The 14,499-nt window shown below is 32.9% G+C and overlaps 1 protein-coding gene across 2 annotated transcripts in view; it reads right to left on the reverse strand.

The window, feature by feature from the left end:
- Nucleotides 1-14,499, reverse strand: part of LOC141550000 (guanine nucleotide-binding protein G(q) subunit alpha) — a 396,434-nt gene that overhangs the window by 75,579 nt on the left and 306,356 nt on the right. For both annotated transcript variants that reach the window (XM_074280106.1, XM_074280107.1), the window contains exon 5: nt 10,646-10,775. In XM_074280106.1, the coding sequence (XP_074136207.1) occupies nt 10,646-10,775 (130 nt within the window). The remainder of the gene's footprint in view (nt 1-10,645; nt 10,776-14,499) is intronic.

Genomic DNA, 14,499 nt, shown 5'->3' on the forward strand with positions numbered 1-14,499 from the left:
ATGAATTGAACCAGCTACACCCAGCAAAAGAACTTTGGGAGATGACTATGAACCACTACATAAAATTCCCAATCCCTTTAATTTTGTCTGCCTGCATTTTTTATTTCTTTCACAGGCTAATTGTACATTATTTCAAAGTCTGATTCTTTTTTTTACAGCAAAATAACTGTTTGGACATGTATACCTATATTGTATTTAATTTATACTTTAACATCTTTAACATATATTGGTCAATCTTCCATCTGAGGGAGGGGGTGGGGGGGAAGGAGGGGAAAAATTGGAACAAAAGGTTTGGCAACTGTCAATGCTGTAAAATTACCCATATCTGGTAAATAAAAAGCCATAATAATAAAAAAAAGAAGTAAAGATCCTGTAGAATCCTATAGGATAGTTCTGTAAGTTGTCTTCATACTTCTACTTGAGAAAGAGAGACCCAGTTTTCAAAAATCTGTTATTAGCTCTATATTGGACAGGTATTTTAAAAATTTGTTTATGCCATTATTTTGGTAATATACCAAATCTTATGGTTCATGGAAAGAGTTAGGGCTGACATAGAAGTAATAACATCAAGAAAACCTTGCTAATTTATTGTATTACTTGTTTTATTTTTTTAATTTATAGCCTTATGTTTCTTTTTTTTCAAATTTAAATAAGCTCTAAGTCTTATAATTTGTACTTTTAGATACAACTGCTACAAATCAGTGGTTCTCTTGATAATAAATCCTTCTGGTATTTGTCCCCGGGTGACCCTTCTGCATCTTTAAAAATTCTGGATATATGCTTCTCTCCTCCAAATCCTTTATTGCCTTCACTACATCCAACAGTCTCCCCATGCTTCATGTCCACTTAGTGCCTTTAAGATTATCTTCTCTCCCTGAAGCTTCTGTATCATTTAGTTACGTCTAAAAGTACATACATATATTGGAATTCTGGAGCTACAGACCATTTTATCTGGCCTCTTTCACAGAAGAGGGATGTTATTTAAGGACAATACCCTTGGTTGGACCCTATGGACACTGGCTCTTACAATACCTCTATTTTGTAAAGGTTGGCACATTGTGCCATATCGGGTATTTGAGTTCACAGAACAGTACTGGAGGAAGAACTGTGCTTAGTGTATCTATCCCCAATGTTCCAACTCCTTTGAGGGGGTGGTTCTTTGCTGACAGATGGGTTATAATTTTAAAGGGCCTGTAAAGATTTGCAAAGATATTGTTCTTTACTCTCCCTACTTCCATTGACTCCCTGTCCTTTGGAAGCATGGAAAAAAGAGGCCACTTTTCCACCTCATTCCTGTATCCTCCCCTGTGGGCTTTACATGCAGATTGTGTTCTGCCAGCAGCTGGCACTTGTTCATGCCCACTGTGATGATTTATTTTTATTAGAAAACAAAGTATTTCATGGATTCTTATGGCCAAAGAATGCATCACTTGGGGCCAACTTTCTGATAGTGAACATCTTCCTATTTAGGTCTACTTGTCCTCAGGCAGCAGTCTGTTCCCGACACCAAAACTGAAGATTCAAAGATCCTATTAGAGCTTCTAGTCATTGAGTTTTGACATCTCTTCTAAATCTTTATGAGATATAGATCAGAAGTCTGATTATGAGTAAACTGAATGACAAAAGATAGATATTATTTGAGTTTTGCATTGATACCCACAATATATTAAAAGAACTAACGGATGTAGAAAGACTCTAGATACAGAGTAAGAGATCTTAGTTCAAATTTAGGTTTTGCCATTCCCTGATTGTATATCTTATTTGGATCTCAGTTTCTTCTTGTCAATATTATGGGGCTGGCCAAGGAATCATCCAGCTCAAAAACTAAGTACATTTGATTTCCAATGGAGTGGATATATCTTCTATGGAGGCTTTTATGGAGGTCATGCCTAAGACTAGCCCCTGATGGAAAGATTTATTCCGATAGAAGGGCTCAATCTGTACATTTGAAAAAAGAGCCTAAATGATGAAAAACTGTCCTGATATTCTAGAACCAGATGGTAAAATAGAAATTGAAAGAATCTATTGATTACTTCCTGAAAGAGATCCCTAAAAGGAGAACTCCCTAGATTATGGCCAAAGTCTAGAGTTCCCAGGTCAAGAAGAAAATATAGTATGTGGCCAGAATGAAACAAGTATAGTGTGGCCAGTCAGAATAATGCAAGATTTAGCAGCTTCTATATTAAAGATCAGAAGGTTTGACATATAATATTTCAGAGACCAATGGAGCTAGAATTATAACTAAGAATCACCTACCCAGCAAAACTGAGTATAAACCTTCAGGGGAAAAGGTGGACATTCAATGAAATAGAGGATTTTCAACCATTTGTGATGACAAGACTAGAGATGAACAGAAAATTTGATTTTTAAATACAGAACTCAGGAGAAGTATAAGAAGGAAATCAGGAAGGAGAAATCATAAGGTTTATCTGTTCACATTCCTAAATGGGAAGATTATCTTTGTAACTTATGAGAACATCTGCATTTTTATGGCAGCTAGAAGGAGTATATATAGATAAAGGGCACAGAGGTGAGTTGAATATGAAGGGATAATATTTTTAAAAATAAAATAAAATCAAGGGGTGAGAGGGGAATGTATTGAGAGAAATGGAAAGGGAAAGGTGGAATGGTGTAAATTATCTGCCATAAAAAAAGCAAGAAAATGAATCATATTCTCATTAGGATTATCTCAAAGAGGAAATAACATACACACTCAAAATTAGTATAGAAATCTATCTTACCCTTTGGGAAAGTAGGAAGGGAAGGGGATAAGAGAAGAAGGGTATGACAGAAGAGAGGGGGAGGGGATGGTCAGAAACAAAACACTTTTGAGAAAGTACAGAGTGAGAGGAAAGAGAGAATACGATAAATGTGGGAGAAAGAGTTAACACTAGTAATTATGAAAATAATTTTAAAGCAAGTTTTATTGATAAAAGCCTCATTTCCCAAATGCATAGAGAACTGAGTTAAACTGATTTTAAAAAGAGCCATTCCTCAATTGATAAATGATCAAAAGATCATTTATAACCCAAAGGGTTATAAAATCATTGACTTAACAATATCACTACTAAGCATGAAATCCAAAAGAGATTTAAAAAAAAAAAACTTATATGTATAAAAATATTTATATCAGCTCTTTTCTCAGGCCAAAGAATTGGACATTGAAGGGATATCTATCAATTGGGGAATGCCTGAATAAATTGGGGCATAGCATTATGAAAGAATATTATTGTTCTATAAGAAATGATGAGCAGGATGCTATCAGAAAAACTTGGGAAGTGCTCCAAGAGCTTAAGCAAAGTGAAATATACAGTGTACATTTGCTAGTAATAGCAAAGGTGTGGGATGATCAGCTGTTGAATGACTGCTATTCTTAGCAATACAATGATCCAAGACTACTCTGAAAGACTCATGAAAAATGCTACTCATACTCAGAGAAAGAAATAATTGCCTCTGAATGCAAATCAAAGCATACTTTTTTTTAAACTTTCTTTTTTTTTTTTGAGAGTTTTTTCCTGGGAGAGAGGGAGGCCTATGTTTTGCACAACTTCACATGGACTTTTACCTTCTCGATATGTGGGAAGATGTGAATAGAAAGGGGGAGAATTGTGAATTCAAAAGTTTATAAAAATTGTTTTACATGTAACTGGGGAAAATCAAATATTTAAAAAAATTATGGAAAAGATAGCAAACAAATGCAAAAGAAAATAGAAGGCAAGGAGATATGCAACAAAGAAATGAATAGGGGGAAAAAAAACTCCAAAAAAGTAGAGAATTGTCTGGGAAAATTTAATGTTAAAACTATTTTTACAAAGATACTAAGAAGCTATTTGCCTATGAAAATACTCTTTCCTTTTTCAACTTCATATCCATATGAGGCCAGATTTTCTTTATCTATTTCAATAAAAACAAAATGTAATACATTGAATGAAGAAGCAGATATGAGAATCCAGCTGCCTTTTATTAAACTAGGTTTTGCAAATACAGACACTCTTACTTTTTTTTGTTTCAGAAAATGTAGTCCTTTTTTGACAAGAATATTATTTATGTTAACATGCAATAGGCTTTTTATCCTTATTTTAATTTCTAATATGGTTTATATATATATATATATGTGTGTATATATATATATACACATATATATATATATATATATATGTGAGCTATTAGACTTTTCTTTAGTAGTAGCTTGGGTTTTGGGTCACAGCTTTGGCACTTACTTGCTATGTAAGACTTAGCAATCCCTTTAATTTCTCTTTGGGCTTCATTTTACTCATCTGGAAAATGGAAGTTAAAGTAATTATACTATTTATTTCACAGGATTGTGGCTTGTAAGCTTTATAGTGCTTTATATAAATGTGGTTTATAATTATTTTATTCTTCCCTTTCTGATTAGCTGCACAATTTGGGGAGAGCATGGATAGAACTAAAGAGTCAGTATCTTGAGGAGTCTTTAAAATGTTCATCTAAGTCCTTAAAAAACTAACATATGCCAATAAAATTCACAAATGTTATTTAGTATAATTTATAGAGATTTCCATTACTAAGAAAGCACACAAGTAAGATTATTGTATAATGCCTAAAGTCCTTTGAGATCCTATATGTTATATAAATTCAGTTAGAAGAAATCAGGCTGGCCGGTGAACTCATGTGATAAATAAGAAAGAGCAATGATCCTGAAAATGTCTCCCTTCCCCTCAGAGTTCATACATCTGAATGAAATCAGTGAAGAATTAAAAAAAATACTTGATCAAAAATACACTGATAAACTGAGTTATATTTATGTAACTAGCTGACTGCTGTAATCATGCCTGAAGTAGATGGCCCTGTGCTTGAAGTCACCATGAAGGAAAGTACAAAAGGTTTCCAGATCAGCATCCCAAAAGAGGGCTAGTGCCTCATCATTTCAGTCCATTATTAGGAGGTCAGACAGTCAATAAACATTTATTAATTCACTATTATTACTGTATTAAGTGCTGGGGATATAAAGAAAGGCAAAAACAGTTCCTACTCTTAAAAAACCCATAATCAAACTTGTGAGAGATATGAAAAAAAATTGCTTTTATGTACAAATAAGTTACATGCAAAATTAATTGGACATAGTCAATAGAGAAAAGGCACTATAATTGAGGGAATTCAAGAAAATTGTCATATATAAGGTGGGTTTTTAGCTGTGACTGGAAGGAAATCAAGGAAGTCAGGTGGTAGAAATGTAGAGTGAGTATTCCACGCATAAAGAGCATCCAGTGAAATGCCCAGAGTTGAGAGATGAAATGTCTTCATGAAATAGCAAAGAGATTCATGCCATTGAATCAGAAAATACTTGGAGGGGTGTGATGTATGGTATAAAAAGACTGGAAAGGAGGAGAAGGTCAAGTGGTGAGGGACTCTGAATACCAACCAGAGTTTATATTTAATTATGAAGGTGAGAGGGAGCAACTAGAATTAATATATTGAGTAAGGAGAGTGACATGGTTAAACCTATGTTTTAGAAAGACCAGGTTGATGACTGAGTAGAAGATGGGACTGTATTGAGGAGAGACTCATCCCAGAGAGACTACCTAAAAAGCTGTTGTAGTAGTTGTTATTTATCCTTCATTTGGAGAGGACTAATAACTTCTGGAGGTATACCTTGACTTGGCACATGAATTGTGCAATATGAGACAGCATGAGGTGGACACCTCTACCAGGGAAATGTCAGCATCATGAGAAAAGGGGTTATATATGATGGACTTTATGAAAGTGAAACTGATAAAAATTAGTAACATATTGGACATGGAGAGTATGAATGAGGAATCAAGAATGACAACTGAGGTTGTCAGCCAAGGTAACTGGGCAGACAGTGGTACCCTCAGCAGTTACAAGAGAGGGAAGGAAGGAGACTGTTCAATTTTGGATATGTTGAATTTAAGATATTTAAAGGACATATAGTTTAAGATGTCCAATAGGCTGTTAGAGATGTGATACTAAAGGTCAAAGAAGAAATTAGAGCTGGATAAGTAGATTTTAAAATCTTCAGCTTAGAGATAACAACTGAATCTTTGGGAACTGATGAGATCACTAAGTACAGTCTGATAGATAGGAGGAAAATCAGGGGTAGTACTACAAAAACTTAGTTATGGAGAAGAGGGTGATCCATAGTGTTCAAAGTTACAGAGAGATTACAAATAACTTTGGAGAGAGCAGTTTTGGTTGAGTGAGGAATTCAGAAACTATATTATTAAAAGTTAATAGTGAGAAGAAAGGGGCCAGCTAGATAGCAAAATAGGAGCGCATTAGCACTGAAGTAAGGAGGACCTGAGTTCAAATCCAGTCTCAGATACTTAATACTTACTAGCCATGTGACCCTTGGAAAGTGCCTTACACACACACAAAAAAAAAAAAAAAAAAAAAAAAAAAAAAGTGAAAAGAAAGTGAGAGGAAAGGAAGAGGAGGCATCTATTATATAGATGACATTTTAAGTTAAGCCATAAAAAAGAGGAGAAATATGGGGCAGATGATAGCTAGAGGGAAAACATGGATCAAGTGAGAGGTCTTTGTGAATGGAGCACATGCAGAAATTTATATCAAAAAGTTCCAGAAAAATCCACTTGTCTGTTCAGTTGGAACAAACAAAAGCACAGCAATACAAAAGTTAAAGTATAAGGTATTCAGAGTATTTTTTAAAAATCAAAAGCAAAGACACAATCTAAAGGCTCCTTTTTTTCTTCCCTTCAGCTCTCAGTTGTTCACTTTTTCTACCTTTCTAGGATAAGAACAGGACTATCAGAATCTCTTCTCAGATCATTTTTGTAAGTATATACAAGGTGAGGAATAAAGAAATCTCCTTTAGATTAAAGTGATGAACATGAACTTTCAAACCTAAGGATAATCTTTCAGGAATTTCTTTTTATTTTTATCCTACCAATGCACAGAATATATTTTTTAAACCTTAGGAAAAAATAGAACTCCTTAGCTATGAGTATCCTTAAATGATTTAGGGGGGGATAGTGAGAGGTAGAACTTTATAGATAAGGAGAATTCAAAAGAAATGCCCAAATAGAAACAAGTTTATGAACGTGTTCTCACATTGCTACCAGGAATGAATTTGTAGATATGACCAGAACAATGAGTAGCATTTCCCTCTCCTCCATTAGTTTTCCTGACATTAATTTCTCCTGGTGCCCTTGCTTGTCTGATCTCTTCTTTTTTAGATCATCATCCTTTTCCTTCCATCTTAGTGTAGGTAACCAGAGTTCTGTTCTAAGCCTTCTTCTTTCTCTCTTTATATACAATTTTTTAAAGTTCTAATCCATTTTTACAGGTTAAATATTATTTTTGCATAGATGATACCTAAGTCTATAAGTCCACTCAGGATTTCTCCTGAATTTCACTCTTATAATGTCAGCTACCCATGGAATATTTCCTGAATGTCCTTCAGGCATATCGTACTCATGTTCAAAATGAAAATATCCTCACTGTAAAATCCAGTATTATTCTGTAAAAAATATCACTATCTTCTCAGACAGTTAGGCTTGGAAGATGGATGGATGTAATAAACATTCACCATGTACTGAGTACTGTATGAAGGACTTTACAAATATTATTTCATTTGATCATAACCTCAGATTTGTTACCTCAGTCATCCAAGAATCTTTCCCATTTCTCATCCTTCTTATCCAATCTTGCCAATCTTATTTCTACAACTATAAAATGTATAAACAATGAAAAAATGCTAGATACAAATTAAAAAGGCAAATAAACAATTAAATATAAGAAACCGCCTAATTTAAAACTTGATAAACAGGTTAATTTATTCTTCCTGTTAGGTTTTTTTTTTTTTTAAACCATGGATATTTCCTTTGTTTTAAATTAGTCTGCAGGGTACAAAGCATAGGGAAGTTGCATAACAACAATAAAAAAAGGCAAATTGAAGCATCCCTGAGATTTAAACCTGAAAACTGGCAAAGATGATAAAAGATAGAAATAGTCAAAGCTGAAAGAACTCATTAATATGCTGTCAAAATGGTCCAAATGTCCTGGAAAATAATTTAGAGTGATACACTTTAAAAAAAAGTTACTAAATGTTTTATACCATTTGATTCAATAACTCTTCTACTGGGGCATATGCTTTGAAGAGGTGAGAGATAGGAAAAATAACTCCCATATATATCAAAATATTTTATTTTATTTTATTTTTTGGTATTGAACATTTCTTTTTTAAAAAATAATATTTTAGGGGCAGCTAGGTGGCGCAGTGGATAGAGTACCGGTCCTGAAGTCAGGAAGACTTGAGTTCAAATTCGAGCTCAGATTTAACCCCAATTGCCTCAGCAAAAAAAATAAATAAAAAGAATTAAATAAAAAATAATATTTTGTATTATCTCCTAATTATGTATCAAAATATTTAGAATAGCATTTTTGGAGCAACAAAAAGAAATGGAAACAAAGTGAGTACTCAATCAAGTGAGAAATAAAGAGCTGAACAAATTGTGGTATATAAATACTCATTTATGTGATATTACTGTATTGTATAAAAAAAGATGAAAAAATTTATAGGAGCATGGAAAGATTTATGCAAAACTATATGATCAAATAAAGTAGAAGCAAAGAAAAAATATCTATACCAATCACAATGTTTTAAAGAAAAACAACATTAAAAGACAGCAGAATTCAGATCAAATACAATGTCCAATTTTGCTTGGTATCCAGACTGATAACCAAGCACATGTTCTTCTTTTTGTTAGAAAGGTGGCCTACAAATTCAGAGCTGGCTTTGTTTAGCTGCTTTTCTTTATTGCTAAGGAGCAGCCTATTAGTGGGAGGGAGGAGAATTATTCAAAGAGTTGGCAGTTGGACAACTGAACAAACCACATTCTTAGAAAGAAGCATTTCCTTGATCCAGATACTTATTCTAAGAACCATGACAAAACTTTAAAAATCTAAAGGCAGAGAAATTTAGGCAAAGGATATCATACATTAAGCATGTGGTCAGTATCTGATATTTTGCTTTCAAATATGATCAGGATGTAGATCTATATAAGGGATACTCATATAACTTTTATCAAGGATATATATAGAAGGCAAAGTGATGCTGAATTGCTGGCATATTGTACATGAGATATTTGTTCATTTCAACAACAAAAAAGACAGAAAGTTAAAATGAACTGAGACTAGCAGCTCCTACATGTCTTGTAAACATGTTATTTCCTTGAGAGTAAACACAGAAAATATACCAAGGTTTATCTCAGTCAACCTTGGAAGATATAACACCAATTTTTCCACATATTCTAACCTTTAAATAAAGGTAATTTAATATGTATATGAAACATATGAACTTTTGCAAACACCAGATTAAATTTTCCTAAATAAAACTAACCCTTTAGGGCAAAGAGCTTCCTCTTCTTTCCAGCAAGACTACCCTTTGAATCAGAACTAACTATTCCAACAGATAATATCTTTAAACATCCTGCACATAAGTTCACCCCAGAAGTCCTGATTAGCTTACAAAGCATAAGGGAACAATGCCTAAATTATGTTAACAAAAGAGGAAACTTTTACATTTAGTCCACATTGCATTTGTCACTTGGAATCTTTTATTTTTGTGCACACACACACACACATTAATTATTGCTAACCTCTGAGTTGTGAATTCTCATTCAGCTAAGTTAATATGACAGAAATAGATCCCAGCATTTACCATGAATATCTCCTAGATTGCACCAACCAAGGGCTCAGACTTAAGTGATTAAAAGTCTTATCCTCTGTCACATGTAAACCATTTTTAACTAACATCTTTTCATGTATAGAGAAAAGTCACAAAACAATTTAAACATTTGCAAAATAATTCTTTATAGTAGTGTATCACTTGTTTTCATCTTTTTGCTCACAAATTCAAGACATGAGAACAAATCTCTAAACATCTAGCACAGGTTAAGAGGCAACATTCTAGAGAATTCCTGAACAATCTACAAAAGCAGAGAACAAATCCTCAAAACAGTTCATAATATCCCTAAATTGGCTTAGCTACAGTCATCCTCATCTAAAAAAAAAAAAAAAAAAATCAAGCTTCAGATTCTCTTCAGGACTATCTGTCCATCATTGATAAAAAACAAAACAAAACAAAACCAAAAAACAAACAAAAATCCCAGGTTAATTACCATACCATAAGATACCCAGATCTACCATTCAAAGGAAGCTATCTAGCACATAGTAAGAACTAAGTGCTTGTTGAAATGAAGTGAGTACAAGGGGTTAAAATTAAAATTGCAACCATATCTGTTCATACATCCTGGTAAAACAGACTTGATTTAGGACATATAAATATATATGTTCAAGTTATACATATATGCTTCTATAAACATATACTATGTATGTGTAAATACAGAGACTTATTTGTGTATATAAATAAATCACATTATGGTTTCTCAAAAGTTTTAGCACACATAGGCATCTAAACTGGACATATACTGGGGTTTTTTGTTGCATATTAAATAGATCCCAAAGTCAGCTAGCAAGAGATCAGGAGAGAACATTTGTTTTTTCTGTTCTTATTTTCTCTTCCTCTCCTTTTCTCACACCCACAATCACATACACACCACCACTATCACTTCTATTACGTACTAAGAATATAATCGATTAGTAGCATTTCCTAGTATGCACTTACCTCATTGTCTGACTCCACAAGAACTTGATCATATTCACTAAGGGCTACTAGGAACATAATAGAGGTGACATTTTCAAAGCAGTGTATCCATTTTCTTCTTTCTGATCTTTGGCCCCCAACATCCACCATTCTGTAAGGGTGAAAAATTACAGATCAATTTCAGGTAAGGAAAACTTAAGAAAAATCAATACATATTTATTTAGGGAATTTTGTTCACTAACACAAATAGCAGGGTGTAATTTGAAAAAGAAACAACTTGTTTTCAGAAAGTGATATTAAATTCAACAAGTAGTCATTGAATGAATGCCAATTTGTGTGGTAAGTTGGAAAGAGGAGTGTTCTGAGTAATCAAATATACTAGTTAATAGAAAATTTTTACATATATCATACATAGAACATTCATTTTATGATTATTCTCTTTATCTTTTTTCAATTCTCAAGCATTTGTTTTCTCCCTCCAAGTACTCCTCTACTGGGAAAAAAATGAAATGAAGAACAAAATCCATGTAGAAAAGAAGTATAATAAATCAAAACAAGTTCCCATAGTTGCCATATCCGAAAATGCATGTCTCATTTATATACTATATCACTGTCTTTCTATTATGATGTGGGTAGCATTCTTCAAAATTGGAATCACAGTAGATTGTTACATAGGCAATCAGTTTTAAAAGAATGAATCCAAGAAAATGAAATACACTAAACCAGTGTCATTCTAAAATTGTAGAGCAAGTAATTTAATATTTCTTTGATGAGATAAATGTACTTGTCTTTAGGGTGGCCACAATGATATTTTTATATTTTTATTTTTTTTAACTTTTTAATTTTTTTCTGAGGCTGGGGTTAAGTGACTTGCCCAGGGTCACACAGCTAGAAAGTGTTAAGTGTCTGAGACCAGATTTGAACTCGGGTTCTCCTGAATTCAAGGCTGTTGCTCTATCCACTGCGCCACCTAGCTGCCCCCCACAATGATATTTTTATAAACAATGATGATCACCATTTTTTTCAAAGTGAAAGAGTCCATTAGAGTCTTAATGAGAGTTGCTAACCAATTGAATTCTAGGAAACAGAATTAACTGTATTATTTAATAATAATTTGTATGTGATAAGAAGGGGAAGGTCATTGTTTTATTCTTTTAAAAGTTCAGTAAAACTCAGAGATCAATAATTATGCATTTAAGTACATGACCCTGACCTGAAATAAGAAAAAAAACTTTAGTATTCTGTGTCTTTGGCCATACACAGTAGGAAATACCTCATATGTCATAGACATCATCTGAACATAAATATTCAAAAGTATTATCATGTATGATAAAACATGACATCCCTTTTTTTTTTCCTAGCCTGAAAATTGTATAGTCCAATTTTATATCTTCCTTAAGGAATAAAGGACATAATTTAGAAGTGAATTTAAATTTCCTTGCAAATGACTTTTTTTTTGGCAAAATGTTCACATCTACATTTGTTGTACATGATTATACATCATTTGTAATTTTTTCTTTTTCTTGCCCTCTCAATAGATAGGGAAGGGGAGAGAATTTGAAATTTAAAATAAAATAAAATTGAATTTTTAAAAAGTCCACATTTACTATCAAGTCAAACAGTATGGATTTTTCCAATGAGAATTCAAAAATAATGAATGTCAGAAATTTCTAAGTTTTAGTCCTGGGTTTACCACATGTTGAACATCTGGAGACAAATTGCTGAACTTTAGCTTCCTCTCCTATAACACAGGCATAAAATTTCTGATCTACTCTAAGGATGCCAATTAATTAATGTAATAGTTATTTACTTTTAAGTTGTTACTTTTGTAACTTTTGTTTACTTTTAAGATGTTACTGGTCCTCCTATCAATGAGGCATTCAGTTTGATTTATCATTATTATAATAATATGACAGAAATCTTACCTTTTCTAGGACAGCCTAATCTGGGACAGAGGAAAGAGCAAAGGGAGCCTACTGTTGTAGCAGTTTTTTCGCTGCCTGGACATTCAACATCCCTTAGATATATATCAGGAGCTTATCATTAGGAGGTTGAGCAATAATTCCTGGCATGGAACTGATACTAAAGTTAATTAGATAACAACCATATTTGTTAACTTAATATGCTAAATCATGACTGAAAGTCGAACAAAAACAATTCTCTGTCAATATATTAAATTTCCCTGAACTAAGGAAATAAATGCTAATTTAGCAAATCATAGTATTCTACATAATAAGAAGGACTTAGAAAAAAATACTTGTTACACACATATAGTTTTCCAGCTAGCCCTTTTTCAGTTATTGATTGTATACATACGATTTGATAATTTGATAATTTCAATAAAAACATAAAAAACAGTTTCTGAACATTGTGTCTGTATGAACTACAAGGGGAAATTAACTTCTGTTGGGAAAAATGGTAGGAATGAATGTATAACAGGATAGTAGTCTAAATCCAGAGAACATTGATTTTTGTTGAGGAGATTAATTCTAGATACAACTAAAGCAAGAAAGTTGTATGTAGAACTGGATCAAATCAAGATCCACAAAGTCGTTCACAAGATCTATTTTCCCTAATGGCTACCTTAGAGGCAGAACTCCATTGCTCTGAGGAAGAAAAGAAATAATAATTGGTGGTAAATACTTCAGACATATATATTTATCTATCTGTGTATCATCCTTTCTCTCTTTTTTCTCCTTCCTTCCTTCCTTCCTTCCTTCCTTCCTTCCTTCCTTTCTTTCCTTCCTGCATTCCTTCCTTCCTTCCTGCATTCCTTTTTTCCTTCCTTCTTATATTAGAAAATAATTGACCTCTTAGAATTCCAAGAAAATCTGCAGGGGCTTTATGGATATCTAAGCTAATGATCTTAAAGATTGAGAAAGCATTGGAATATACCTCAGTCACCAAATTCAGGAAGATAACATGAACAAAAAGGGAAGAGAGTAGGCAAAGTGGCCCAAGCCACATTTGAAAAAAAATGAGGGTATGATCATAATGATTAGAGCAAACATGTTAAACTTCCTGTGCTGAAGATTTACATATTGGAATATTGATCTGGAATTAAATGTGAATAGCAAAAGTATGTATATACCCAGTATTCAACTGAAAGAATAATGTACAAATGATGAAAAGTTAAGGATAGTAGATTATTGGAGACAGACTATTATGAAAACAAATGTGCTAGGAAGTCATGTAACAAGGATTGCAGTCAACAAATAAGCCACAATCTTAATTTGTAGGATCCAGATTGGATCCCACATTACTGCAAATAGTCAGGAAGCAGAAAATTCTGTCGAATGATTCAGTGATTTGATTGTTATAAGGAAAAGACCCTCACAATTGTGGTATAGGTTAGATATATGTTTTCATTTTAATGAATTATGCCAAATTCAAATGTGGATGTGAATGTATAACCCAAAGAAAATTATTCTTAAAGTTCTTCTACTAAATTAAATTAGATGTAAAACTTAGAAAGTAAGACTCTTGATGAATTTATCTCAGCATAATGACTTTTAGTTGATAGAGCTGAATATAAATTAAAGACTTAAAGAGTGCTTCCACAAATTTTGGTTCAGGAGCAGGGTATAGAAAAAAGATAACTGAACTTAGAAATAGACCTGCATTTAAATGCCAGCCCCTATCAATAGTACCCATATAACTTAGGAAGGTTATCATCTCCCTAGATCTGTTTCCTCATTTAATCATTTTAATAATTATTATATTACTTATCTCAAAAGATTATTTGGAAGAAAGAGTTTTGAAATCTTTAAAGAATTCTATAAATATGCCTCTAAAAATAGGAAAGAAATGACATAAGATGATGGACAGTAAAGATAAGAATAATAAATGGAGGAGGTTATCAAAATAGAACATTT

This window comes from Sminthopsis crassicaudata, chromosome 1 (genome assembly GCF_048593235.1).
Source record: "Sminthopsis crassicaudata isolate SCR6 chromosome 1, ASM4859323v1, whole genome shotgun sequence".
In the NCBI taxonomy this organism is placed as follows: Eukaryota; Metazoa; Chordata; class Mammalia; order Dasyuromorphia; family Dasyuridae; genus Sminthopsis; species Sminthopsis crassicaudata.